The sequence below is a fragment of the Leptosomus discolor genome, chromosome 9, assembly GCF_034619465.1.
Source record: "Leptosomus discolor isolate bLepDis1 chromosome 9, bLepDis1.hap2, whole genome shotgun sequence".
NCBI lineage: Eukaryota > Metazoa > Chordata > Aves > Leptosomiformes > Leptosomidae > Leptosomus > Leptosomus discolor.
In genome coordinates, this window is record NC_141399.1 from 19,927,384 (window position 1) to 19,953,279 (window position 25,896).

The following is a 25,896-nucleotide window of genomic DNA, read 5'->3' on the forward strand; positions in this document are numbered from 1 at the left end:
TCCAGGGAGTTTTAGTGCAGAAAGCAAAGCTGATATTGGGGGTTGGCTGAAGGGATGTCCTAAGAAAAAAAAAAATGTTAGTTGTGTTATCTTTCTCCAAGTAAGTTCCTGGTCTCATGAGTGAACTGTCGGTAACAAGTAGTATGTGTGTGTAATTTAATGGAACATACGCCTCTGTTACTATCTTGAAGAAGGAATCAGTCTGATATTTAATGGAAACTGTTTATTAACATTGCATTTTTACATCTAATCCCTGGCATTTCATACCAAGTGAATTCCCAAAATTGAGTTTCCATATTCCTCTCAGCTGAGTTGGAAATAACATTCTGTTTGCTGTGAGCATGATTTGCTTTGGTTTCACAGAGCTGGGAGTTTGGAATCCCACTGTGCAGAGAATTGGCCATTCAGTATGAAAGTCTCTATGATTATCAGAGCCTCAGCTGGATTCGGGTAAGCAGCAGCAGTTCCTCTCCTTGCAGACGCTCATGTCATTCCCCAAGGAATTTTGCTCTCCTGTCAGAATATTGTGAATTTAAAAAATAATCATATTCTCTATACAGTTCCACGCATTTACAGTGACTCCTTTGCTATTGATTCATTTTGATGACTTCATAGGTCCACTGAAGTAATTCCTAAGTCTGCTAAGAGTAAACTCCCATGAGTATATGAAGACAGCACAGACACAAGAGCTGGGCTTGCTATTGCAATTGCATGTTTATATGTATTTTTGCATAAAACCTCTTTTTTTCTTTTAAAAAAATATATTGATACTTCATTTTAATTCCAAAAATTTCAAGGACAGCTTGTGTCTCAGCTGACATAAGAAGAACAAGAGAGAAAGAATGGAGAAGGCGAATGTTTATGTCATTCTTCAATTTACAAGAATCTGGTCCTCCAGTAAAACCAAATACGTGATGAAATCATGGCTCATTTGCAGCATTATGATGCTTTAATCAGAAAAGGTCAAAGTTCTGGTTGTTATTTAAAAGCTTTACGGATGTGCAAATAGTTCATCTGCTTTTGTCCCCTGGGGAAGTATGCATGTATCCAAATTTAAGATTTATGCTATGTGGATGTATTCTTATACACAGTGGTTTAAATTACATTTAAATGTCAGATTTAGTCTCATCTGAAGATACCTGTATTAACAAGATCTCATGAACTGCACTTCTTCAGAATGTGTTTTCTTCAGAGTGGCCCTAAAGACAGTATGGGTGACCATCTTGGTTGTGCACTTGTTTATTGGAGACATCTAAAATAGAGCAGTGTGCAAGTTTATCCTGGTGTACAGGAAATACTGTATCAGTAAAGTGATTAAGAATGATGAGCAAACAAACTAATTAAAGGCTTAGTCAAGTTGTGCATCAAAATGTTCTTTCCTGAAACATCAGTAAATTAACTATTCTAACTATTCTTGCTGCCTCTTTATTATTTGGATTTAATCAGCTGGCAGGTGAAGAGCATCTTGGCTGATCAGTAGAACCAACTCACCTCATCCTTTCACTCACCTGTGTGTGATCTGGTTTCTGTTCAAGTTTCCTAAATCTGTGTTGACCTGAATTTCTGCCCACTCTTTAAAGAGTTTTTCTCTATGCATTCGCCTCATTGAACGCATTCTTTTATTCTTTCTGCAAGGACTTTGGGACATTCTCCATTTTAGAAAAGGAGTTACTATGTGTGGGAACCGAGAACAAAACCTTGATGTGATATTCTAAGTCAAAGCTGCTGTTGGGGTTCCCTGCAGTGGAAGCAATGATGTCAAACTGATTCTTCTCTTTAAAAAAACTATCTTTTTGCTACAGTGAAATTCCTGTGAGCCTTTCAACTGAAATTCAGTTTGGCAAGGAGTCTTGAAATCCCACTCTTGATATAAATGCTAGCACAATGCCACAAAACTAACAATTGGAACTAGAGAAAAGTCCTCTTACTTTTTCCAAACCCCTTTTTTCGTCCATGTTAAACCTACTGGTGCACAGAGCTGTAGAAGATTTAATTTTGTTTCCTCCTTTTTCATGCCCTTCAACTCAACTAAGCCAAACCCAAGTGAGTTGATACAGTTTTCCTGACAGTCGTACAGATTTTGAGCTGTATGAGAGAACAGGACACTGTGAGCCAGGCAACATAGATTTCATCTCAGCTTTGCCATTAATTCTGCAATGCAAAAAAAAATTACGTGCAAGACCCGTTTAATTTAAAATGAGCTACAACAGAAAAATTTCCATATGTAATCTCCAGAAAGGTAAAATGAGTATGATGATACTGTAGTCTGCTCCGCCATGTGGACTGTTTACTTAATAATTTTTATCTTTAAGAGAATTTCTGTCTTTTCATAAAAAATTGTGGGGGCAAAAGAGTAATGTGATATTTTAGTATGTCTTGAGATTCTAATGTTTTAAGTGCAGCTTTAAGGGTCTGATCACAGCTATCTTTCTCCTCCATAGAAAATGGAAGCTACCTACTACGATAACATCATGGAACAGCAGCGCTTAGAACCTGAGTTTTTCAGAGTTGGTTTTTATGGTCGGAAATTCCCATTTTTCCTGCGGGTAAGCCAAACTTACACAAAGTATGACAAAGTGACCAGGCTCAGAGTAGTTATTTTTGTACACCCGCACAAGTAGAAACAGCTTTATGGCTGAACTGAAGGATGTGGTCCATTGGGAATGTTCTTAGGAACAAGATCAGCAGTTTGACTCATGTGTAAGTGTATTTTTGACGATCTGCAGATGCAGCACAAATTGCCTCTATATTAAGCAAAATGCTGTATTGCCGCTATGTTGGGTCATTACTCAACTAATTTTGATCATCTCAAATTATCACGCTTTAAAGTCTCACATGACAGAATGATTCTGATACCGGAATGATGACTCTTATGCTCTCTACAAGCAAAAATTTCCTCTCTTCAACAAAAAGCCAAGCAGCTTCTCTGGACACATCCTCACTATGAGCTTATTGTCTGCTGGTGCATATAGGATCAGCAGGATGTGCAATCCATTTAAAAAGTGAAATTACCTTCTTCTCCTAATGAGGAATAAAACTTAAAATGAGTATTTGTTGATAGGATGTCTTGTTGCTAGTTCAGAGCAAGGAAGGAATATAATCTGACAACTGCTGTAAGAACTGTCTGAAAATTGATGGTAGATGCTGTCTAGCTTGACAGGACAAGCTAACTGGAAGCGTGCTTTCAAGGACTGGAGGTGCATGTTTTGTGTTCTCTTTAAAGAAATGGTTTGACAAGAGATGGCACCACTCTTGAGTTACACAGTCAGAAGCTACAAAAAGCCAAACTGTGTACTGTTTTGAAAGCTACACTCTTAAATTTCTCTGAGTATTAAGTTGTGGGGTTTTTTAACTAGGATTTAAACATTGGTGTGTAATTACAATCTTTTAATGGAAACATAGGCAGGGGAAGTAAAGGCAAGTTGGAACTAGACAAGGTGACAATACCAGTGGATAAAGGGTGGCTTCATGTTATTAAAAGGTGAAGTTGAACAGTGCCATAATGCAGCAACCTGAATCAGCATGCAGACACACCTGCAGAGCAATCAGAGGAAATGACTAGTGTTGTGGTATGAAGCAGTAGCTACCCTTTCCTGAAGATCTCCAGAGAAAACTGACAATTTGGGGGTTTTTATATCTAATAACCTATGTTTCAGAGGATGAATGACAATGAAGCCATTATGGCACATAAGCATTCCTACATTTGAAGTAATACCGGTGAATCTAGCTTATCTTAGTATACTATGGATCCTAGAGTTTTATCGTGCATCCTGCATGGCCTACGCATGCAACACTGCACGAGTTTTCAGTGCACAGCACTTGCTTTTTGTGAAACGGTGTAACAGTATGGATACTTGGCTGGGACATTAACAGCGAACATGAGCGTACATAATTATAATCCTTGTTAATTCTACAATTATATTTGGTAGCAGTACTTCTGATTGCAGATTACTAATGTAGCAATCTCATTAAAAGTCATTCTCCTCCTTTCTCTTTTTAATGATCCATACAGCATACGCATTGCGAAGCACAGACTAAGCCCATTAGCAATCACATCAGCATGGATCACACTGTAAAGAGATGGGAAGCAGCTATTCTAGAGAAGAAAGATTTACATGGATTTAAAGTTTTCAAATGGATATGGGAGTGATTTAAAGCGATAAATAACTCCATGCCCTTTTCTCATTTATTTTTTCTATTGCTATATAGCCTAAGACAGAAAATAACCACTTCTTTCTACGTCTTCGGTTTTGAAGACCCTTTGTCTAGAAAAGTCATTGTTTGTGTTTCTATGAATTCTGCATCTATTTCTAGCCTTCCTACATAAGTAAATTAAAACTATCCATGTCTTCCACCTACCAGAAGTTCAAGTAAGGCCTGACAAGCCACGTTCTGAGATCTTGTGTTGGCATCTGTCAGAAAAGTCTATTAAATTTAGCTTTAAGGGGTTTTCAGGGCATTATTTTTAGAATCACAGTAACTTTATTTATAGGCTTACAGTTTTCTGGATTGCTGCAATCAAAAGCGAAAAAAGAGAATGCAGTAAGTCTTGAAGAGATTCACCTTCAAACATGGACTCACTCCAAATTCAAGAATAGCTGCAAAGTTTGGGCATTACAGACTGAACTGTCAAGATTCATCATGCAGTTTTCTCCCAGTTCCTTGGTTGCTGTGACTGATGCATACAAAGTGAAGTATGTCACGGCTGGAACATGAGATCTGTTCCATAAAGTTGAAATGAAAAGCCAAAGATAACTGCGCTCTTTGGCCATGCTTTATGATCGGGCTTTGCTGCTTTCTCTTTGATTTTGCTACAAGATCAAGAACTGCTTGGCCAGAACCCTTTTCCAGAGCGATTAGCAAAGCATCGTTGCATATACTGCACCTTCTAAATGCAAGAAATAGAAGGGGGGAACTGTTCTGGTTTGCTCAGATTCTTTTGTTTTATGAAGATGAAAAATCTCCCAGTACTTATTGTTATGAGAGTTTAAACTGCCAGAATTAAGAGAATTTGCCTGCTTTGATTGGTCTTGCATCAGGAGACATTAACACCAATCAGAATTGTGGTTTGTGGTAATAGGGTTAAGACACCAGAATACAATCTGTATGACACTGAGGACTTTAGAAATCCTGTACCTTGATGTTCAAAGTTTGAGATGGCTCAAAAAGCATCCAGGAACTCTGCACAAGTGGTTTAATGTCTCAAGAGGCATACCTAAATGCAAGCTTTCTATTACTAGCAGAAACAAAATTTTGTTCAAGAGGAAAGTGCTTTTAAGGCTGAAGGGGAATTTTGCTAAGTGGCCACTGAGAATTCTTGTTAAGGCTTTTCCATATTACTCCACTATAGACAGGAGTTTCTGAGGATGTATTGCTCAACATGATCAGAGGTGGATTGTATGGCTATGACAATACAGCGATGATTAAACAGTGGGTTTTGTGAAGTTTGTTACGACTTCTCTCTAAGAATAACTGACAAATGGATAAACATATATCTCCCTCTGTTCGATGAAATCCTCGGGACTTTTTTCCATCTGGTGTAAATTGTATTTGACAGCAGCTTTCCCAGTGTAGAACAGCCAAGCTGGTGACTTAGTTTTATGTTCTGGTTGATATGTTTCAGTATAGTCCAATTAAAAAATAGTCCCTCTTCAGTTGTCTGAAAAGCAAACAAGAAAAGACAATAGGACTGAATTCTACCTGTGTATGGATCAGAGGCATCTTTCTGTTGAGAGATCTGTGGAATAGTCTACTTACTCATCACTTCTTCATGAAATAGTTTGTAAAGAAAAAGGAATAAAATATATCAGCTGTGTTAAATGCGCATTTTACTCTCAAATTAGCATATTGTCATTGACATTTATCTTTGGTTTTGAAGCAGTAAAATTTAAAGCAAGATAAAAGCCAATAGAATTTAACTTACTTTTTAAGGAGACTAATTTATGCTTGTCCTTACAGAACAAAGAATATGTATGTCGGGGCCACGACTATGAGAGGCTGGAAGCCTTCCAGCAGAGGATGCTAAACGAGTTCCCACAAGCCATTGCAATGCAGCATCCAAACCACCCAGATGACACTATATTGCAGTGTGATGCCCAGTGTATCCTTCAATGAAAGGGCAAACTATGATTAGACTGTGGTAGAGCAGAGAGGAGGAAGGTATTGAAACAGGCATTAACTCGGATACCTCTTCCTAAGTGTTTTAGGTAGAGCTGGATATAGGCAAAACCATACACCTGTCTACAGCAGACATTACCTGGTTCATTGCACTATGTATTGTTGGAGAGAACTGTCACTTTTCATTCGGGGAGTAATGCAGGTCATACTCGATGTGTAAGGGAAATAGCTGTGCTTGGTCACATCCGTGGTTTAACCCTTACTAACAGCATGGCCGTAATGCATATCTTGTATCATTAAAAGTACTCCTGATACCTTCCCTTGGAGAATATTTTGTTGGGAACAGATATTTATTCCAAAGTGTTATTTTCCATTATGTTCATTTTTCACATCAGCATTATTATTATTTTTTTGCAGTCTCCCTTTCTTTCAAACCGCTGAACCCTTCTACAGCTAAGGCTTTGAATCTCATTCTTCTCATTGGTAATCTTCACTGTGATTTGACGCAACCAATACAATGCTATATTCATTTAAGGACTGAACCACGTAACATTTAATGGGTCTGCAGAGACTTCTGGAGATTTTAGTCATGAGAACACCTTTGGCTTGTGTGACAGCAGCAAGGGTATTGCGCAGGACTTTAACCATAAGGACATTGTCAACAAGTTAAATCTCCTGAAGTGGGTTGCTGTTTCCCACTTGTCCTTCATAGCACATGCTTTTCACTCTTCTTTGCTATATAACTCTGATACTTTCATAGAGGGAGAGGCTGTACATATATTTTGGTTGGTTGGTTTATGCTTGCAGAGATCTTGTCTGTAACACTGTGGTTACACTGGTTTAATTAAACTGGCCTGTAAATTGATGAAATTAGGACAACTTTGATTTGTAGACAAAGCTGAAGTATCTAAGGCAAAATTTATCAAAGGGAAATACTAGGTATTTAGGTACCTAAATACATCAAGATCTACTAAAGTTCCTGTACAAATGAGGCGCCTAGCTCTAGTTAAAACTAACAGAAACTGGATATTTTGCCTGTGTAGGTATTTTGGATGTCTTACTACATACTCTCTACATCCTCAGGTGTGTTCCTGTTTGGTTAACCTGGCTGTGAGGTACTGTAACTCTTTAGACTCCCCTAGTAGTTCTAGTCTAGCGTTCTGTTGGTTCACTTGCAAAAGAAGTGTTGGAAAACAAAGAGGAGCATGACTTTCTGAATTCACCGTCCTGTTTCTTTCCACAGCAGAGAAAGCTTTCCTGTTCCATGTCCCGTGGCTTTCTTTGACTACGTATTACAGATTTACAGATCTATGCAGTGACTCCGATCCCAGACAATATAGATGTGCTGCAAATGGACCGTGTCCCTGATCGCATAAAGAGCTTTTACAGAGTCAACAACATCCGGAAATTCCGCTATGACAGGCCCTTCCACAAAGGACCGAAAGACAAGGAGAATGAATTTAAGGTAGAAGTAGCAAATAAGCAGTGTTTAAGTGTTAACATCTTCAAGGCAAATACCATCTTGTTATTTTATGCTATTATCAGCCTTTCAAGTAATACTGATTTGATGGCCAAAGATATTACAGTAACTCAAATAACAAGTAGCTGTTGAGCCCAATGGTTACACACCTGACCTGATTAAAGCATTGTCCAGTTTAAAGGTGAGTTATTTTAGTGCCAGGAGAACTTCATTTTGAAGCAAGAGTGGAGTTTTTTTGTTTGGCTGGAATTTTTTTCTTACTGCCATATATGTCCACAATCTCTACTTTGTTCCTGTGACAGAATTGGTCAACCTTTAAAAATCAATAGAAATGTTGAATGTGTTGCTTTAGAGCATACTGCATTCTGGTTTTGTTGTTCAAGTGACTTTCCATGTGACATTCTGCAAAGTAAGTTAATGGTCGGGAGGTTAATATATCCCTTTCCGGACTTAACCCCCTTAGCACCTGTAGTTAAAAGTACAGATGATGTGATTGTGATTCATCGTGTACCTCACATCCTCAATTACTCTTTGCAGAGCTTGTGGATTGAACGTACCACTCTGACCTTGACTCACAGTTTGCCTGGGATCTCTCGTTGGTTTGAAGTGGAGAGAAGAGAACTGGTAACATTCATAGTTCCTGTAATTGGGGTTTGAAATGATGACTTACTGAAGACATGGTATGCACAACTTAAAACTCCTTTGGCTGAAACCTTGCAGTTTAAAATGATGAAGTTTACCAATGATTAAGTATGTCCTTTTTCCACCACTTAGTCTAAATAATTGCTGAATGTGACCAAGGGAATTATGTGAGGGAACACGACAGAATAATGGAGACAGTGCCAAAAAGATGAAATAATTGCGTTGTTGCTGTGTCTTCAGTATACAGAAAGAAGTTACCACAACTCAGTGACCTGAAATACAGCATTGCCAACAGTAAAGTTTGTTAATGTAGCTAATTTTCTACAAAGCAGTAAAAACTAAGAAAGATCACTGAACAATCCTAGAATACCATTTCATTACAAGGAAGATGATTAATCCCAGTGAAGTGTCCATGGAATTAAGGTATATTTTTATTGCCTTTGAGGTTGAAGTAAGTCCTTTGGAAAATGCCATTCAAGTGGTTGAGAACAAAAACCAGGAGCTGAGAACACTGATAAGCCAGTATCAGCATAAACAAATGCATGGTAACATTAATCTCCTCAGCATGTGTCTGAATGGAGTGATTGATGCAGCTGTTAATGGGGGAATTGCACGGTACCAGGAGGTAAGCCAGGCTCTGCTTCTGAATTTATTTTCACCTTTTTTCAGTTTTTCTTTTGTTTCAAAGAGAGTATGACTTAGTAAGACAATAAGTTTTCATGCACATTATCTAAATATGAGGTTAAAACCCCTACTTGGTTATTCTACATCAGTGCTTGCATAGCCACATCTCAACAGGGAGGATCCAAAGGTGGAGTTGGGATATTGCATTGAAGTAGGTACAATTGACAGTGGAGTTTCTCAAGAATGAAACTTGGCTTCCCTGGAAATCCTTACTTGGCAGGTAAATGAGTGAAGCAGATTTTTTTTTTGTACTGCTTACATTATATATCCATTTTGCAACAGAGGCAGTGGGACTCACAGTAATTGAGACTGATTGGGCCTGTAATCAGGAAAAGCCGTTAATTCATGCTACTCAACCGTTATCTTTGCTAGCCTAATTTCAGACTTACTGTAACCCTAAAATGTTGTTATATGCAGTATGTTATCTGGCATAATCTTTGGCAAGCTGTTACTTAAACTCCACATTGCAAAAAGTAAGTCTAGGGTGAAATACTGAAAAATGGCAGCAGCAGTCCAGGGGTGTGGGACATGTGTGCCCTAAAGAGCCGTGAAGAGAATGCTCTTCAGGCTTTACATTAGTTACCACTTTACTCAATTCCTTTAACTTTAGGCAGGTATGTGAAAGAAACTATATAAAACTCAGATAACTGGATGATACAAGGCTTAGTGGTATTGCTCATCACTGTCACATGGGGAAACTTGGTCAGATTCGCGAGTCAACAGAATTGTCTAGGTTGCTAAAACCCCACTGTAGTTTTACTTGGATCCCAGAGTGCTAAAAGCAATAAAATTGAGCTGCTGCTGTTACCTTAATATATTTCATTTTCCTAAGATTTTTGGACTTTTTCCTCTCATCCTTTGACACCAAGTTATGATGAAATATCTTCCAGTAAGCAAAAGGCTTTTTGTTTCTTTCTTTCTTTCTTTTTCTGCAGGCCTTTTTTGATAAAGATTATATCACAAAGCACCCTGGAGACACAGAGAAGATCACACAGCTCAAGGAACTTATGCAGGAACAGGTACTGTTTTTCAAATGCAAAAGAACATGGCTACAGTGTCTGGATTCATCAGCAGTCACTCTAAACACATCAGATACAACTGATTCATTCAGAAGCAAAGAATTTTGGTACAGGAGTTGGTACATGAGATCTAAAGTACATAGAAACAAAATACAGGGGGGAGATGGCCAAGGAGTTTATGAACAAGCCATTCACGTTATGGGACATGAAGTGAAGCTCAGCTAAAAGTTACAGTAATTTTGTTGTCTCCATTTATTATCCAGTAGACATCTTGCCATGTTTCAAACATGCCATTCATCTTTGGCATTTTGAATTATGTCTTCCCAGTAAATTTCAAAGATAATGAGAGACAGGACAGGTCAGGCTTGAGATTAAACTGGCAGAGCTTCATGGGAAAATGTATGCCAATGTATACTATCTGCAGTTTTATTTTTTCTTAGTGTCCCCATGAAACATCTTGGTAGATAAAGCTAGCTGGATGCTTTGATGGGAGTGAAATCAGAAAATCGCATCCCTCTTAACTGAAAGTTTAGCAAGATGTACCCCACTACACAATGCTACTAGGCCTGTTTCTTCAACAAATCACTTAACTGCATTTCAGATTTCCCATCTGTAAAATAAAGATAATACTTATCTCCCTTCAAACCTCAAGAGAATGTTTGAAGATTAATTAGTTATTGTTTGTACAAACTTTGGATCATGTAGGGATTTATATATATCTTAAGCCTCCTATCATTACTGTTTCCTTTTGTCTGAGAGCTTATATAATCTCATTCAATCACTAATATTATACATTTGACCTTTGAAAAAGTGACCTTTAAAAATAAATAATGAGCAACAGAAAGAGTGATTATGCATGCCACACTGGTACTGCTCAGCTCAATTATCAGAAACTCCGTTTAGAAATCTCTGTTGGCAACTTTGACCCCTTCTCTGACACTGGGTGGAAGGAATTTTCTTTGTCACAATGCATTATCTGTGTGAGGACATAATACTGTTCACTCTGGAGAGAGAATTAATCTGGTAATTTTTTACAGTTACCTCTTAACAAAAGTAATCCAACATGACATAAATGTACTTGTCTCACACTTAAGGTACTTGCTGAAGTAATATAAACTGGCCAGGTCTCCTAAGCTTGCTTAATTATCAGCAGTCTTGCAAATGAACACTGGCATATTTTACAATACTTTCTTGCACATTGACAGAACTGCGGGACAGGCTTCTATTCTGTCTCTTAGACATGATTTATTTTGTTTTGTGATGTTTCGTTTTCTTTTTAACAGGTACATGTCTTAGGAGTGGGTCTAGCAGTCCATGAGAAATTTGTACACCCAGAAATGCGTCCTCTGCATAAGAAACTGATAGACCAGTTCCAGATGATGCGATCCAGTCTGTACCATGTAAGCTGACAGTCATGTTTCCCATTTTGAATTATTCAGAATTATGATTAAACTTCTACCAGTTGCAGTAGGGTTCACAAAAGAAGTGGGCTGATGCAGCACTGATTGAACCTACTGGATTGCCAAATTATCAAAAGAATTCTTGATTTTTGTGCAAGAAGGGAGTCCTAGTAAGTATGTTCACTTAGCCTTTAATTTAAACGAGAATTTTTAATATTTGTATGTTCTTTGTTGTATCACGAAACAATTGTAAAGCTTAATTTTCAGTTACTGTCTTGTGTAGCAGAAAACGATGTAAAACAGAGGAAGAAAGATTAACAGAAAGTGTTAGATATTGAGCTCTTTGAAAGAACTGCCATAATTTGGAGTAGCATGACATGGATTAGGCCCCCCAGAAGTGGTTTTCTTTAGACAGTGACAGAAATTCCTTTTATTACATTAGGCATCCAGCTCTGGTGATCAGGACACACACTGTTAGTGATCTATAATTCCTGTATGGTCAACAAAACTGCCTCCAGAGCATGGTTCACACTACCTGTTACGTACCAGAAGTACAAATACCATCCTCTAGGAATAATAGCTTTCCTTTGTGTGCTGTGCTGTACATTAATATTCTAAGACAACTATACTCGAGACCTCTTTTGTCAGCTGGGTCTCAAAAATTCGCAGTGCGTTCTCCTCTTTCTGGTATAGTGAAATCTTTATGGAAACCTAGACACTATCCTGAACATTATCACAACCAAACGAAAGGATATCTTTCTGGAATGTAAAAGTAGTATTTTAAATATGTATGTTTGGACTTTACATTTGTAAGGTAGCTTCTAACTTGAAGGTGTTGTCTTCCATTCTTAGAAGTGAACACCAACCAGAAATAACAGCACCAGAATTTTAAAATACGGCCTTTCTCTTTCAAAGCAGATGAGATCTGTACAGGTCGCAGTTGCCAGTTTGAGTTCACTACCTTTCTTGAGAGTGTGGACAAGATCTGTATTTTTGAGTCCACATTTCTTTTTTTGTAAAATGTAGGTGCTGTAATTTGGGCCACACGATGTCTCTGTTTTCCTCCCAAATTCCTGAAATATCGGCTAGAAGGTGTCACTGGAAATAAACAGAGAATGGGGTTGTAAAGCACTGAAGCTCTTTATCCTGTGGAAATGCAGGATAACTGAGCATAACTGTAGAGAACATGGAAATGGATCAGGATTTTCCTGAGAAAAAAACTTGTAATTTTCCATGACCAACTTAGCTGAAGTATGTTTCCTTTGCAGGAGTTACCTGGTTTGGATAAGCTGAGTCCGGCCTGTTCTGGCACTAGTACACCACGCAGCAATGTTCTGGTTTCACATGGACCTATGAGCCCAGAGAGCATAAAGCTGTTGCATCGACACAGGTGCTCTGGTTTTTTTTTCTACTGAAGTATCTAGTATCTCTGCACACCGTTGCATTAAGATGTAGGGATGTAAGAAGTGGTTAATAGTACTGCAAGAGGAGCAGGATGAGTTTCGGCAGAACTGCCTTTTGTCCTTATTCAGTGCTCATTATGAAAGCTTGGGGATTGGAATCAAAAAGTTGAGAAATTCAAATTGCAGCAAATGCTGAACACCTCCAGTGTTACTCCATCACTATTTACTGTAGAGGCAGAAACCCACATGTGCCGCTCAGATCTCCAAGTTCAATCTGACTTTGGAGGTTCCACCTTCCACTTCTGTTATGCAAACAGCAAATAAATGGGTCTTTATCTACCATAAAAGGAAAATTTTATTGCTTGGTTTAGAACCTAACTCAAAAAATGTTCACATTGTTTTTTATAATTCTGGTCAAATCAGAACCCAAATACAAGAAAGGCTGCCAAGGTGTTTTGACTAGAGTACCAAAAAATGGCTCAGCCTTCACAGAAAAATCTGCAAATGTGGATGCTTATTGAAACTGAACACTCATCTGTAAAAACTGAGATAATGATTGAGGATAAAAATTGGAATTTTCAGGCCAAAACAGTGGGTATATATCCAGCCAAAATTGCTTATTTGAAAACATACATATCCATGCCAGTAGGAAAAACAGTGATGGGAATGTCACTGAAGTTAGGAAGTTTTACTATTTTTTCTGTGTTTATTTCTCTTTATGGGTCTATATAGCTCAGCTGTTTTTAAAGCCTGGTGTGAAAAGCTGTGGAAACTTGGTCTGAGTACATGAATCCAGGATGGTGACATTCTTTTTACTTTTTAACATTGAGTAGCTCTTATACTGCATTAGTGACTTGGCAGTGAAAATTTTTTTCCTCAAAATTGCTCATTTTGTAATTCCTTTTTTAGTTCTTACGGCAAACTAGGGAGATTCTATTGTGTATAAAATACGCATTTGTGTATGTGATTCAGAGTGACAAAGAAAAAATTAATGTCATGAGAGAGATCAGGGTGCAGCCTGCACACCAGCTGGGCTGTGTTAATTTACTGTCAGCTACAAAGTTCCTTCAACTGTAATGCTGAGGCCCAGCAGATGCAATAAGGAAGACTGTATTTTGACCTGCACGCCTCGTGCTTGACTTCCTTTGGAATGTCTGTTTTTAAGCTGCTCCCACTCATCGTTCTTCACCATTAAAAATGAGAGTGGTCTCAGAATGTTCTGTTATAAACAAATATGCACGCAGCATCGTGACGTGATGTTAACCTGGCTTTGGATTCTGAAATTCTACATCCTACGTACTATGTTTCTTACATGTAACCTTATTGTCACTTCTTTCATATTTACTCACGTTTACCGATTTGTTTAAGCTTATTCAGCCTGATTTTTCAAAGGTGTTTGACATCTAGAGGTGACCTAAAGCAGTAGGTAGCTGTAGGTACTTAACTAGCTTGGAAAAAATCAGGCTTCACAAATTAAAACACAGTTTAAAAAAAAAAAATTACGCCCTTATTCTCTCTCTGTTTTTGTTCCAGCCCACTGAACTTGCTTGGTTCAGTCCGACACTCATCATCCTCTCTGTCGTCCCACACCTCCAGTGAAACAGGAAACCTGGTTATCCTAACAGACAGTTCTGTCGGGGAGACTGCTGAGGATATGTACCACATGCAGGTACAGCTCCAGCCCAGCCAGGAGCGACTGTTAGGAACAGCACTGCACACGTGCTGGAGGGTTGTGCTTAGGAGGAGTACCCACAGGATCTGTCCTGTGATATTTTTCTCAAAGAACTGAATAGGTGGAATCTAACATAGTTCAAGAAGAAAGATGACAAAGTAATTCAGCTAGGATTACTTTAGAAAGAAGTCTTCTGTATTTGTACAGAGGAAGTTGATACTGAGGTCCAAGATCATACTGTTGCTTTCAGAAACTGAGATTTTAGTCAGCATGTTATTTACCTGACCTGTTCAACATACGCGGTTAGTATTGCTCTTGGTTTGTGGGAGGGTGAAATGAGTCCCACAGTCCTGAGCACAGATTAATAGTGGCCTGCACTGAAGCTGCTTCCTAGACAGAGGCCACACTGGGTGGTCCGAGGCAGGTGGATATCTAAATGCACTGATCTGCTCAGTTCTCTCTTGATGATTTCTCTGCCTCCTGCAGCTTGTTGACCCTAACTCCAGGTACCAAGGCTCTGCCACTAACATCTCTGTTTTATCCTCATCCCAGGCTAGCCCTTCCACCTCAAGCTTGAGTTCTACTCACTCGGCACCATCCCAGATGATTAACTCTGCCCCTTCCAGTGCTCGAGGTAAGAATGGATAGGCCCAAATGAAGGATTAACTGGACCTGCAGGCATCCCCTAAACCTGGCAGCCTTGTTGACTTATTGGTAAAAGACCACTGTAATACACCACTGTTTCTCTTTTGGAGCTGTAAATGCCTCTTCAAAAATTATTTCTTAAAAAATTTTTTCATTCTCCAGAAGTCGATTTAATCTTTTTTTTCAGCAGCATTTGGAATGTATCTCTACTATATGCTGGTTTCAGGCAGTTGAATTTCATAATGATTTCCATTGTTCAGCCACAAAATTGTGGCAGGCAATCTAGAGGAAAACAAGAATAGTCTTTGATACAGGACTTAAAAAAAAAAAGAGACCATGAAGACAAAGGCAAAAAAAAAAACATTTTTCACATTTAATGAAATTATAGCACAAAAAAGAACTTAGGGCAGTTTAGCAGAAATGTATGTATACAAAAGCATACGTATACGATGAATGTTGAAAGACACAAATTTTAAGTACCAGAGTTAAAGAAGGGCTTCCCAGCTGGGAAATTCTTGAAGAATAGAAAAATGTAAGAACAGACTCTAGGGGTACTCGTATTGCCTTTGCTGTTACAGTGGCTGGTCTTGATATTGCTAATAATTTTCTTCCCAAGCCTCAGAGCTGAAGCAGAACCACTCAGTGCAATCTCCTGACTTCCGTAACTTCTATTCAAGTTTTTTTTCTTCCTCTTGTTTTGGATTCTCAGTTGCAGGTTCACAAATTTCTATACCTCTTTTCACAGGTGTCTGAAGAAGGTATCCAGGATATAGTCAGAGATAGAGGCTGATACTTAGATCTTACCCCTTTTTCCCATATATGGGAACTGTATGTCTCCTGATGGACAGAGAATACAGAGAACAGCCCTTTCTTTCAGGCCAGCTTGGGGCTTTTTTTTCTCAGTCTTGCAGTAAAATTTTAATTGACTGGCTGTTGTTATGACACAGATGCATCAAAGTGATTTAATTGAAGGATCAGATGAAGTAGGAAGGTGAGAAGCAGACATCTTCAAATAAAGGCAAATAGCTTCACTAATTACCAAGGGCTTGAAAGAAAATAATAACAGTTCAAACAGTAAAGAAACCAGATGAAACTGGCAAAACACAAATTTAATGGACGTGCCTCAGCTGGCATGTGAGGTCTGAATCTTTCAGGGGATCTGAGGGGTTTTGGTGCTTATAGTTTTTCAGGCTATTTTCTACTTTAAAAGCCCAGTGCTCACAGTAACAGGCTGTGACAGTCTTTCTGAGCTTGTTGACTTCACAGCATCACCAACTTCCCCCTTTATTATTGCTTAGAAACCAAAGTGATGCATGTACAAAGGATATGGTGCTGATGGATGAGCCAGCAGCACCTCCCAGAGATGAGAACTGGAAATTATCACAAATGAGGAAACAATAAGAGAAGTAATGATTTCGAAAAATACTTCAGTAGATGTCCCTGCTTATTGTAGGAGGGTTGGACTAGATGACCTTTAGAGGTCCCTTCCAACCCGATACATTCTGTGATTCTATGATATATTTTATTCTTCACTCGTACTGATGTGTTTTGAAAGCCTGTGATACAACACTTCTCTGCTAGTTTTGTTCACAATTTTAAGTTAGGTGAGCACAGCATTCAGACATTACCCACTGATTATGGGATTTCACTTCTTGTAAAGTCCCAGATGCTCTCTGTTTCACAGTGTGCAAGTCACTATTCCGGTTATTATGACACCGCTGTCTGGAATGGAGTTGTTTGCAATGAGAAAAAGCCCTTACACTTAAGTTTGGGCTTAAAAGTGGTAATACAGCTTTGTTTTTCTCCTTGGTGATTTTTCCTTTTGTTTTGTTTTTTAATTGGGTGAATTTGATGGTTGTGAAAATGAAAGACCAGTGTCACTGGCTGGAGCAAGGTACTTCACAAACATTACATGTGCAGCTCTGCCAATGCACCTCTATCCTTTTTTTTTTTTTTTTTTGGTATTTATTTATATTCTTTTTAATTTAGTGCTGGTGAAAGGTGCTGGATTGACAACACTGGAGGCTGAAGCCCTCTATTTATCCACAGAACAGATACAGCATGGGCGGCAGCCGTGCAAGCTTCCCCACGCTGCCCCCACCAATGTGCCTCATCTCTGTCCTGGAGGGACCACCTCTAGAGGTGAGAGGATAGCTCAGTCACCATGACCCATCCAATCCCTGGCCTTTCTGCTGAGACTGCCAACAAAGCTACGATAGTCATGATGCTCCAGTTAACCACTTTTCAGATGGGAAGTATACAAAGGCCAACAATTCATTTCGTACAGGCCACCTAAATCTATGAACTTAGCATCTTTGTCACCTGTGGCTTTAACCTGAGTGTGGTTATCTAGGATTTCTAGGCTTTGGTCAGATGTTTAAATGCTGCTCTCATTGATTCAAATGTTAATGTAGAGGTGAAGAAGCAGTGTTCCATTATCCAGATACCACCTTCTCTGTTTAACTGCAGAGTCCTAACCTGCGGGTACTAGCACTGTTCAGAGGAGACTGGTATCTTTCTAATACAGATTAGTCGCATTAGTGACCAAAGGAAGCCATGGCCATTTGTATTAAGAATCCAGCAGGAATTTAAATCATATTTCCAATTCTCCACTTCCAAGAAATGACCCTTTCATTGATGTTTAAAACAGCAACACAAGCAAAATATTTGGCTTGTCCAAAGAAAATAATAAACCTATTAATCCATTTTTTTTTTAAAGGACAGTCATCAAGACAGTAATTAATGATTTGATTATATCACTGAACAGCATATTAAAGCAGCAAACCTTACACTAGTTATAATATACACAAGTTAGAGCAAAAGTCTTAAATAGAATTGCAATCAGAATACAGAAAGAATTTTCTCATTCTGTGCTAAGGATGAAGACATTAATAGTTACTCTGTTTTTCAGTGTAACAAGTATGTATCTTTCAGTTTTCACCTGGCTTGACCCTGGTGTAGTTTCTTCCCTATCACGAAAGCAACACTGTTGTTGTATGGAGGATCGGTAAGAAATTCAGAGTTTGTTTTGGCTTCATTTGAGGTGACTCATGAGGCACTGCTCTAACCTCACTGGAGATAAAAGGTTATGTAAGCTGATGTTAAGCAGAAAGTGTAACCCAAAAAGGCCTGGAAAGAGCTAGGTGTGGGTTAGGGTTTTTTTGAGTAATTTCATTTCAGATATGGTTGGGACTCCTTCCATGCACTCTAAAAGGAATTCCCACTTGGCACTTGATGACTCACCTCTTAAGGCATCCCTGCTGCTTCCTCAACACAGCCCCCTTTTTAAGGTGTGGAAAAGGAGTGCTGGTATCCTGTTCAGCACTTCGGAAGAACACATATATTCACATTAAAAACTTCCTTCTTAAAGCAAAAAAGTAATCATTTGGTGCAGAAGTGAACTGTTTTCATAACAGTAGTAAAAATGAGGAATCAGGAGAAAAGATTCATTGAGTTTGGAGTTTAACTACATTAATTTTCAGTTTCATTCCTTAAAACTAATACTTGTCACAAGTGGATTAACATTTCGTAATTAAAAACTACCTCTGGCTTCAGCATAGGTTTTCCTTTCTCATTAACAGTACACACAGTACTCCACACATCAAGTGTACCAAGCTACAAGCTAAAAGGAATAAGCTCTGATACATGCTGCAGTGTTTTATATGGCCACTGGCTGCTCTGGAAGCTTTTAAAAGCTTTTTTGACTTTGTTTTTTAAGTTTTGCCAGTCCCTGAAGGGAGCCATGGTGATTGTACTCTAACATTCCAAAGAAGCAGGCCTGATTATTAATAAAAGCTAGAGTTATAGACACTCCTTTTGTGGCCCGCAGTTCAGAGGTATCAGTACTTAATTTTGTTTGCAGCCTGGATACTTGGCATAATCTGTTACTATCTTTATAGCTATACTTACTTACAAATTCAGGGTACCAAAGCAGAGCTGTTCTGTAAACTAGACTCTGCCACCATATTTAGTACATGGGCTTTTTCAGGTCACACAATGCAAGGTCTGTGGAAACTATAATCCCATATAAACTGATGGCACATAGAGGTGGTTTGCATCTTGGGTATAAAAGAACATGGATGACAAGATAAAGAAAAGGGAAAAGTTTACAGTGAAGGTTGTGCTGGGATGTGGTTCTGAGCACACCTACAAGTTCAGCTTCCTTACATTTGTCATGCAGAAACAGGACTATCTGTGATGTGTGAGTAAAAGAGACTCAGCATAAAGCGTTAACACCGTGTTTTCCAAGCTGACGTTGTATACAAGAGCAAATAATGTTGTCTAATTATGTTTTTGTTTCATGTCTGGGGAGAAAATGAGTTCGGAACTAGAATGCAGATACTCTGCGGCTGTTCATGTCAGGGTGGGGCTGTAGATTAATCTGGGATCTGCCACCCCTGATGGAATTGTTGCAATTGTAGGACTTTATCCTGCATTCTGCTGGACACATTGTTCCTTCTCTGTGTGCTGAATATCAGTCCCAAAAACTGCATGTTTGCTTTTGCTGGGGTAAAAGCTGCATTAACCAGCACCAATGCCTTTGCTCATACGTTGGAGTGCTGTTCAGGTAACGTGTGTGGTTGTGGAAAGTTTGCAAAAGGGGGCATGTATTCCCCAAAAGCCAGCATGGCTCTGTAATGCGCTGTGTGCTGCCATCTGTTAAGTGCGTGTTTGTGACGCAATGAAATAACCAATGCAAATTAAAGCTTACTCCAGCAGCTTCAGAACATCAATTCCTGCCTAATAGTGTGCATCCCAAGGGATGTGTGTAGCAGTAGTATCAGACTTTAGGAAGTCACTAACAAGAATCATTCCTCTGGCACATCCATTGTCAGCTGTTGCATATCAGAAGGCATATTGTTGTATGGCACTCGTCTTGAAGGACATGAGTCCCAAATAATTCCACACACCAGGAAGCCGTTTACATAAAATACCCCAGTATCTTAAATGACAACTATACAGATAATTAATAGTTAAGTCGAGCATATTTCTACTCTATAACTCTAAGCATTAGTAAATGTCCTGTTGTCATAAAATAGCTCAGTACACTGATGGGCTCAGTAGTAATCATACGTTACCCAGCAGCATTATAAACAAAGTGCCACCTACATTTATAAATTCTGTTTATTATTGCTTTTTGTTTTGCTTTAACGTAGAGGAAGCTAACCAAGGTATCACCAACTAAATGGCAACACCTCAGAATATCTCTACCAGAACTGAGGAACTAAGTAGCTTCCCATAGCTTCCTGCTTTAACTGAATGGTGTATCTCAAGCCTTTATCCCTTTCTTCCACATTCAGTCCTAAAACGCGCAATTTTATGGCACTTCTATAACTTTACAATACTTCATGGGGCAAGGGAGCATTAAGCACAGCTGCAGCTGATTCCACACCGATGCCCACTTTTTTTTTTCTTGTTTAGGAGGAAGCACTTTGCAACATACAGCTAGGGACGCATACATCTTACACACCTTATATAGTATGTCCTTAATTGTATGTAACAAGCCAGTTCTTATCTCATCCTCGTGCTATGCACCTGACCAACAATTAGCTGCTTAGTGGGCTCGGCATCATGTTTTCTTGAGTCCTGTAAGATCATCTGTCTGAACAAATTGCAAAGGAGGACTAGGTCACTGGGCATGCGGAGACATGGCTGTTGTTTGTCATGTGTATGTGATTATTCTCACTTGTTTACAGGCTCTCCCTCTCTACCAGATAAGTACCGCCACTCTCGGGAGATGATGATGTTGCTGCCAACCCATCGGGACCGACCTAGCAGTGCCATGTATCCCACAGCTATCTTGGAAAATGGACAGGTAGCAGATCTAATTTCTTGAATGTCAGTTCAACCACCATGAAACTGGGACTTTATTTTTACTATTTTTGACCACCTTAAAGCTTCGCTTTTTATTTTTGGAAATCACAACCAAATCACAGATCATTTTCAGAGGCAACGCAGAACTCTTCATATTAATTGTCCCCTAGAGCCACCCACTTTGGTGGTACAAAATTTCAGATATGTCCTGTGAAACTGGACTCTTCTTACTTCCCAACTTTATCCTGTAAGCCCTGGTCCACCGCAAGCAGTCATACCATTTTATTTATTCATTTTTCTAGAACCATGGCCGTGCTGCAGTCTAGCCTCAAAGTTGATTCTAAATAGCTTTATGGTGATTTCCAGATGTATCAAAAACCATGAGAGGCCAAAATAATATACTGATACAGGGTCTCCAAACAATCTGTGCCTGTATCTACTACTTTCTCTGGACAAGTTGAAAAATTCAGAGTACGCTTACATGTAAGCATTTTAATCTGGCCCTGGCATGCACTTTTGAAGGGAATCTCCTGCTCATGCCCACTTACTGCACTTCAGTTCACATCAGAGAACTGTCTCAGAGCATGCAAACTCAATTCTTTGAAATGAAACCAAAGCAAAAGGCAAGCTCCAGAAGGGCACACAATGCATTTGAGCTGATAATGGACACGAGACCAGGTTAGAGCTAATTTGAAATAACTCCTCCAGAGGACCCAAGCAGCATGCATTGTGGGCCCTCAGCACTGTTACACTCCAGAGATTCACTAGTATTGCACTGCAGTACTTGCTAATGTAGACACAGCCCAATGTTCTCATGAATTTTGCAGTTAAAAAACTTCCTTTACTTAAAAAAAGGCAACCAGAAAGCCCCAGAGTTCTGCACCAGCTAGTCTGTAACTTTTTTAACTTTTTTTTTTTACTTCTCTGTGCTAACTTTTTTCTCCCTTAGCCTCCAAATTTCCAGCGCGCCTTGATCCAGCAAATGATTGGACCCTGCAAACCTTGCAGTGACCCCAACCTGTCTGTGGCTGAGAAAGGTACTCTTTTTCCTAGTTAGCATGCATGCTTTCTAAAATATTATGCTGGTCGTGCTACAGCAAGTAACGAATGGGCGTCTATATTTTCTGGCAGAGTGCATTCTCTCACATTTTTGCAATTAACAGTTTAATTAACTGGGCCTTCTGCCAAGCTATAGTCATTTCAGATCGTTCACAGAAGGGTGGAGTGGCACAAACCTCTTTAGTTCAGAAAACTTTCTGACTTTAGCATTTTGTTATTGAAACAAATCCTACAGCTTATCAAGTAAAACTTCCAAAGCAGCAAATGAGAAGTTACCTGAAGGAAGAGTGCAAGATTTGGACTGTATTTTTTAAATAATGACGTATACTGGGGTTTTTAAGATGCATTTCCTCTTCATAATGCTAACATTTCTTGTTATCCCTCTCTGAGGTAGCTTTATATTTCTTTATGTTTATCATTAGGAATGTATGCTTTTTTAACTCATTGCTTTAAAAAAAAACGGGCAGAGCCCTGCAGATAAAAACATGAAAGAAGAGAGAAAGTTAGTTTGGTGTTAACAGAACAGGAGGAGCTTCCGAAAGGGGTGCCATGGACAAAGTGATGGGCTCAAAAAATTATCTGAAAGGCAGCATTCTGAAAAAGCAGAGGAGGGCAAAATTCATGAGTCAAAATCTGAGACAACGAGTCTGCCTAAGCAAATAAGAGTCTTGTGTAAGGCTGGGAAAAATGGTATATTTTAAGATTTTTTTTTTTTAAGGCCAGGAAAGACCATTGCAAGTCTCTAGCTTGCCCTACATAACACAGTGCATTAGACTTTTATCAGTATTTTTCTTTCGGTAGCTGTGCCTGAACTAAGTTGTATCTTTTTGAAAAAAATGCAAATTTTATTTTAGAATTTCTAATAAATCAGAATCCACTAATTTAACAATGTGACAGCCTTAAAGAGCAGTCCAGAATGAAACTAAAAGCCAATGTACAGTTCTGAATGAATGGCAGAATGATGACTTAATAATGATAATGAATGATGACAACAGAGAATTAAAACTAGGGGGTGAGGGATTAAGAGGGGATCTTAGCAGTATTAGTTTGAACTGAACATATGCCAGAGATTGGTGAGATCTTTATACTGTCGAGAAGAAAGATCTGGAAAAGGCAGGCATATAAATATTTACTACCTGTCTAGGAAAAAAACTTGAGTTTGTATTTGGGGGCAATACTATGCAAGAGTGTAGTATACAGCACAGAGAAGGGGATCAAAGACAGAATCCCCTCCAGGCCCAAAGAAGCCATGAAAGACACAGATGATGTTCAGTAATTGTTCTTAGGGGGTGGTGTGACACGAATCCCAGCTCTTCAGCCAGGTTGGCAGCATAAATGCATTTTTTGCAGCCCTTGAACCCTCATCATTCTTTTTAAGTCAGGATGCCATCTGCCTTGGCTTTTGTTAACAGTCATGCCCTGTGAATTTACCCAGCCCTTCCTTGCCACGTCGGCAGCTCTGCTCAGTAATTCTCATTGACAGCAGGGTGACATCAGTCGCCCAGAGCAGAATGGTTCAAATGCATCCTCCTTGCTAATTAAACTTGGCCACCCAGCCACTGAACACGATGAGAGATGGCTACAACACAGCACTAGGAGCTCCCTGGTTAGGTTCCTTCCTGAAGTGTTTTGGATAAAACACTGGCTTTAACAGGCAGCTGCTACTCTCCGAAATCATCTGACCTTAGTATGATTTCCAGCACGCCCAAATACTCAAAAGGCCGTGAGTGAGGGAACACTGAGAAAGTATAAATGGATAATGCACTGGGACACCACATTCTCTTCTTCACATTCTTCTACTGCATCTCAGTGTTTTTTTTTTTTTAAAAAAGGACATCAAGCACAACAATCATTTTACAGGGCAAGCAAATCAGGTTTTCTTCTGTCCTTTTCAATTGATGCTGGTATATTGCAGGACAGACTAGTGTGGGTGGCATTGTTATGCACCTTGTCCCTCTATTTTAGCCTTTAGACACCAATTGCAGTAGTGGAAATGAGAGCACTGGCACCTGTACAGGGGTGCTCAGAAAATTCATCTGAGGCTGCATTACTTGTGTTGAGATGTAGCCCTTGGCTTGAACCTGTTCTCTATCAAGATTGTTAGTGTTGTCTTTATATGCCTTTCTCAGCTTGAAGGTCTCTCTCTAAAAACATTTACTTTTATATTTTTATGGGGTTTGTTCTGTCTTGTGAAGCTGTCACTTTGTGATCTTTTTTACTTTAGGGAATGTTAGGTCTTGGGGAGCCTGTGTTCATGCTAATTCATGAACTAAGGCAAAAACAAACAAACAAACCCCAAACCTTTCAAAGTAATTTTAAAAAAGAAACACACCAAAAATGGCTGCAGGTGTTTTAATTAAGCAAAATCCTCTTCAGATGTCAAACTTCATGTTTATTTCTCCAGGCTTCCATTTTCCAAACTGAAGATGGAAAAAACTATTTTTCTTTGATAGACTCACTGAATTACTTTGGTTTCCTTTTTCTTTTCTTTGCTAATCTGAAGAAATTGCTTATGAAATTGCTTACATACAATTGTTGCATGTCTGTCTTCTCAGAATAAATCAAGTCTTGCAGTGAGTTTGGAAGAAAAGAAGGTGCATTTTAATAATGTTTAAGGTTGACAGAATTCTCAAGATCTTGAAAAACGTTCATGTTAGAAGTTTTTATTTCTATGAAAAACCAAATTCATTAAGATCATCCTCAATATCTGTTATATGAGGAAAGCCTTCCTCTCTGTATACTTCCTGATTAACAAAGCCATGATCTTTTCAGGTGACTGTAATACAAGGAGTCTGAACTGCTGTCTTTAAATATTTTGTGATCAAAATTCTTGATCAGCTCTGTAGCTTAGTAAATCGGGGCTTTAAAGTCATGTTTTCTTTTGTAACAGATTGAGGTGCAACTTTCCTCTTGTCCTTTATTCACTGTAATGCAGCAAGAGCCCTTTCTGAGTTTCATGGGGGTTCTGCCACATGTTTCCTTCTGCTTTATCATCATTTACTGCCAAGCAGAACAGCTCACAACTGAGATCGAGGTGCCATTCCATCAGTGAGATCTCATTTTTACTTACTGGCTTGCAGGAAAAAAAAAATTACCAGCAGATTTCTACTGCTCTTCAGATTTGCTAGAAGTGAGCCAAAGGGTCTTGGAGGAACAATGGGCAGACTAATACTACGATCACCTAACTCCCACTTCCTTAACAAAGCAACCTATAAACTTAACACACTGTAGACTAGATGATGTCTTTGTATGCCTTCAATCCTACCGCTCACCAAGTCCCTAGAATCTGACTCTTTGCTGCTAAAGAGCACCCTGGAAAGCCAGCCCTTCTGGCCCCACAAACTCCCTGTTACATTACCCGAGTTAAATCTGTTTCAATCCTTCAGCTGTGCCAGCAGCACCCAGTAGCTGGAGCCTAGACAGCGGAACCAGAGAGGCCCTGCCATTCCTGTCTGCCCACGTTGGGAGCATCTTGGCCCCACCAGTGCCTCCCCGAAGCCTGCCCCATGGTAAGGAAATGCCCCTTAGGCCTGCTGCATAATGCCTGCAGTCATGCACAGATAAACAGACCACTTGAAAGTTGACCTTAGTCTTTTTTTCCCCCCTATAAAAACAATCAGAAGCAAAAACCCGAAGTCTTTCCTGGTCTGCTAGGTTAACACTGGACAAAGTTTTCAAATTTTTTTTTTCCAAAATCTTCAGATTTTTAGCAGTCGTTATAGTAATATGGACTTGCGTGTATTTTGGGACTAGAATTAGGTGTATGAGTGTTGAAGCTTGGCCTGGCTTCTTGCCAATGACCATCTTCAGCAGTAATTTAAGGTTACAAAGCTACTAAATGAAACTTCAAACATTCGTTTACGAGCCTGTTGCCTTGCCATGAGATCCTTGATAATGGGGCGGGGGGGGGGGGGTCGTGGAAATCTATCACTGCACTTAATTTCTTGTTAGCATTTTGTGT

At 39.2% G+C, this 25,896-nt stretch overlaps 1 protein-coding gene across 1 annotated transcript in view; it reads left to right on the forward strand.

Moving 5' to 3' along the window:
- The window catches only part of DOCK3 (dedicator of cytokinesis 3), a 212,502-nt gene that overhangs the window by 185,163 nt on the left and 1,443 nt on the right, over positions 1-25,896 (forward strand). The window contains exons 41-55 of the mRNA XM_086470656.1: positions 364-450; positions 2,442-2,546; positions 5,959-6,100; positions 7,416-7,582; positions 8,135-8,221; positions 8,685-8,864; positions 9,859-9,942; positions 11,226-11,342; positions 12,611-12,732; positions 14,279-14,414; positions 14,970-15,051; positions 17,052-17,204; positions 20,759-20,877; positions 21,826-21,913; positions 25,322-25,444. Of these exons, the coding sequence (XP_086326782.1) occupies positions 364-450; positions 2,442-2,546; positions 5,959-6,100; positions 7,416-7,582; positions 8,135-8,221; positions 8,685-8,864; positions 9,859-9,942; positions 11,226-11,342; positions 12,611-12,732; positions 14,279-14,414; positions 14,970-15,051; positions 17,052-17,204; positions 20,759-20,877; positions 21,826-21,913; positions 25,322-25,444 (1,792 nt within the window). The remainder of the gene's footprint in view (positions 1-363; positions 451-2,441; positions 2,547-5,958; positions 6,101-7,415; positions 7,583-8,134; positions 8,222-8,684; positions 8,865-9,858; positions 9,943-11,225; positions 11,343-12,610; positions 12,733-14,278; positions 14,415-14,969; positions 15,052-17,051; positions 17,205-20,758; positions 20,878-21,825; positions 21,914-25,321; positions 25,445-25,896) is intronic.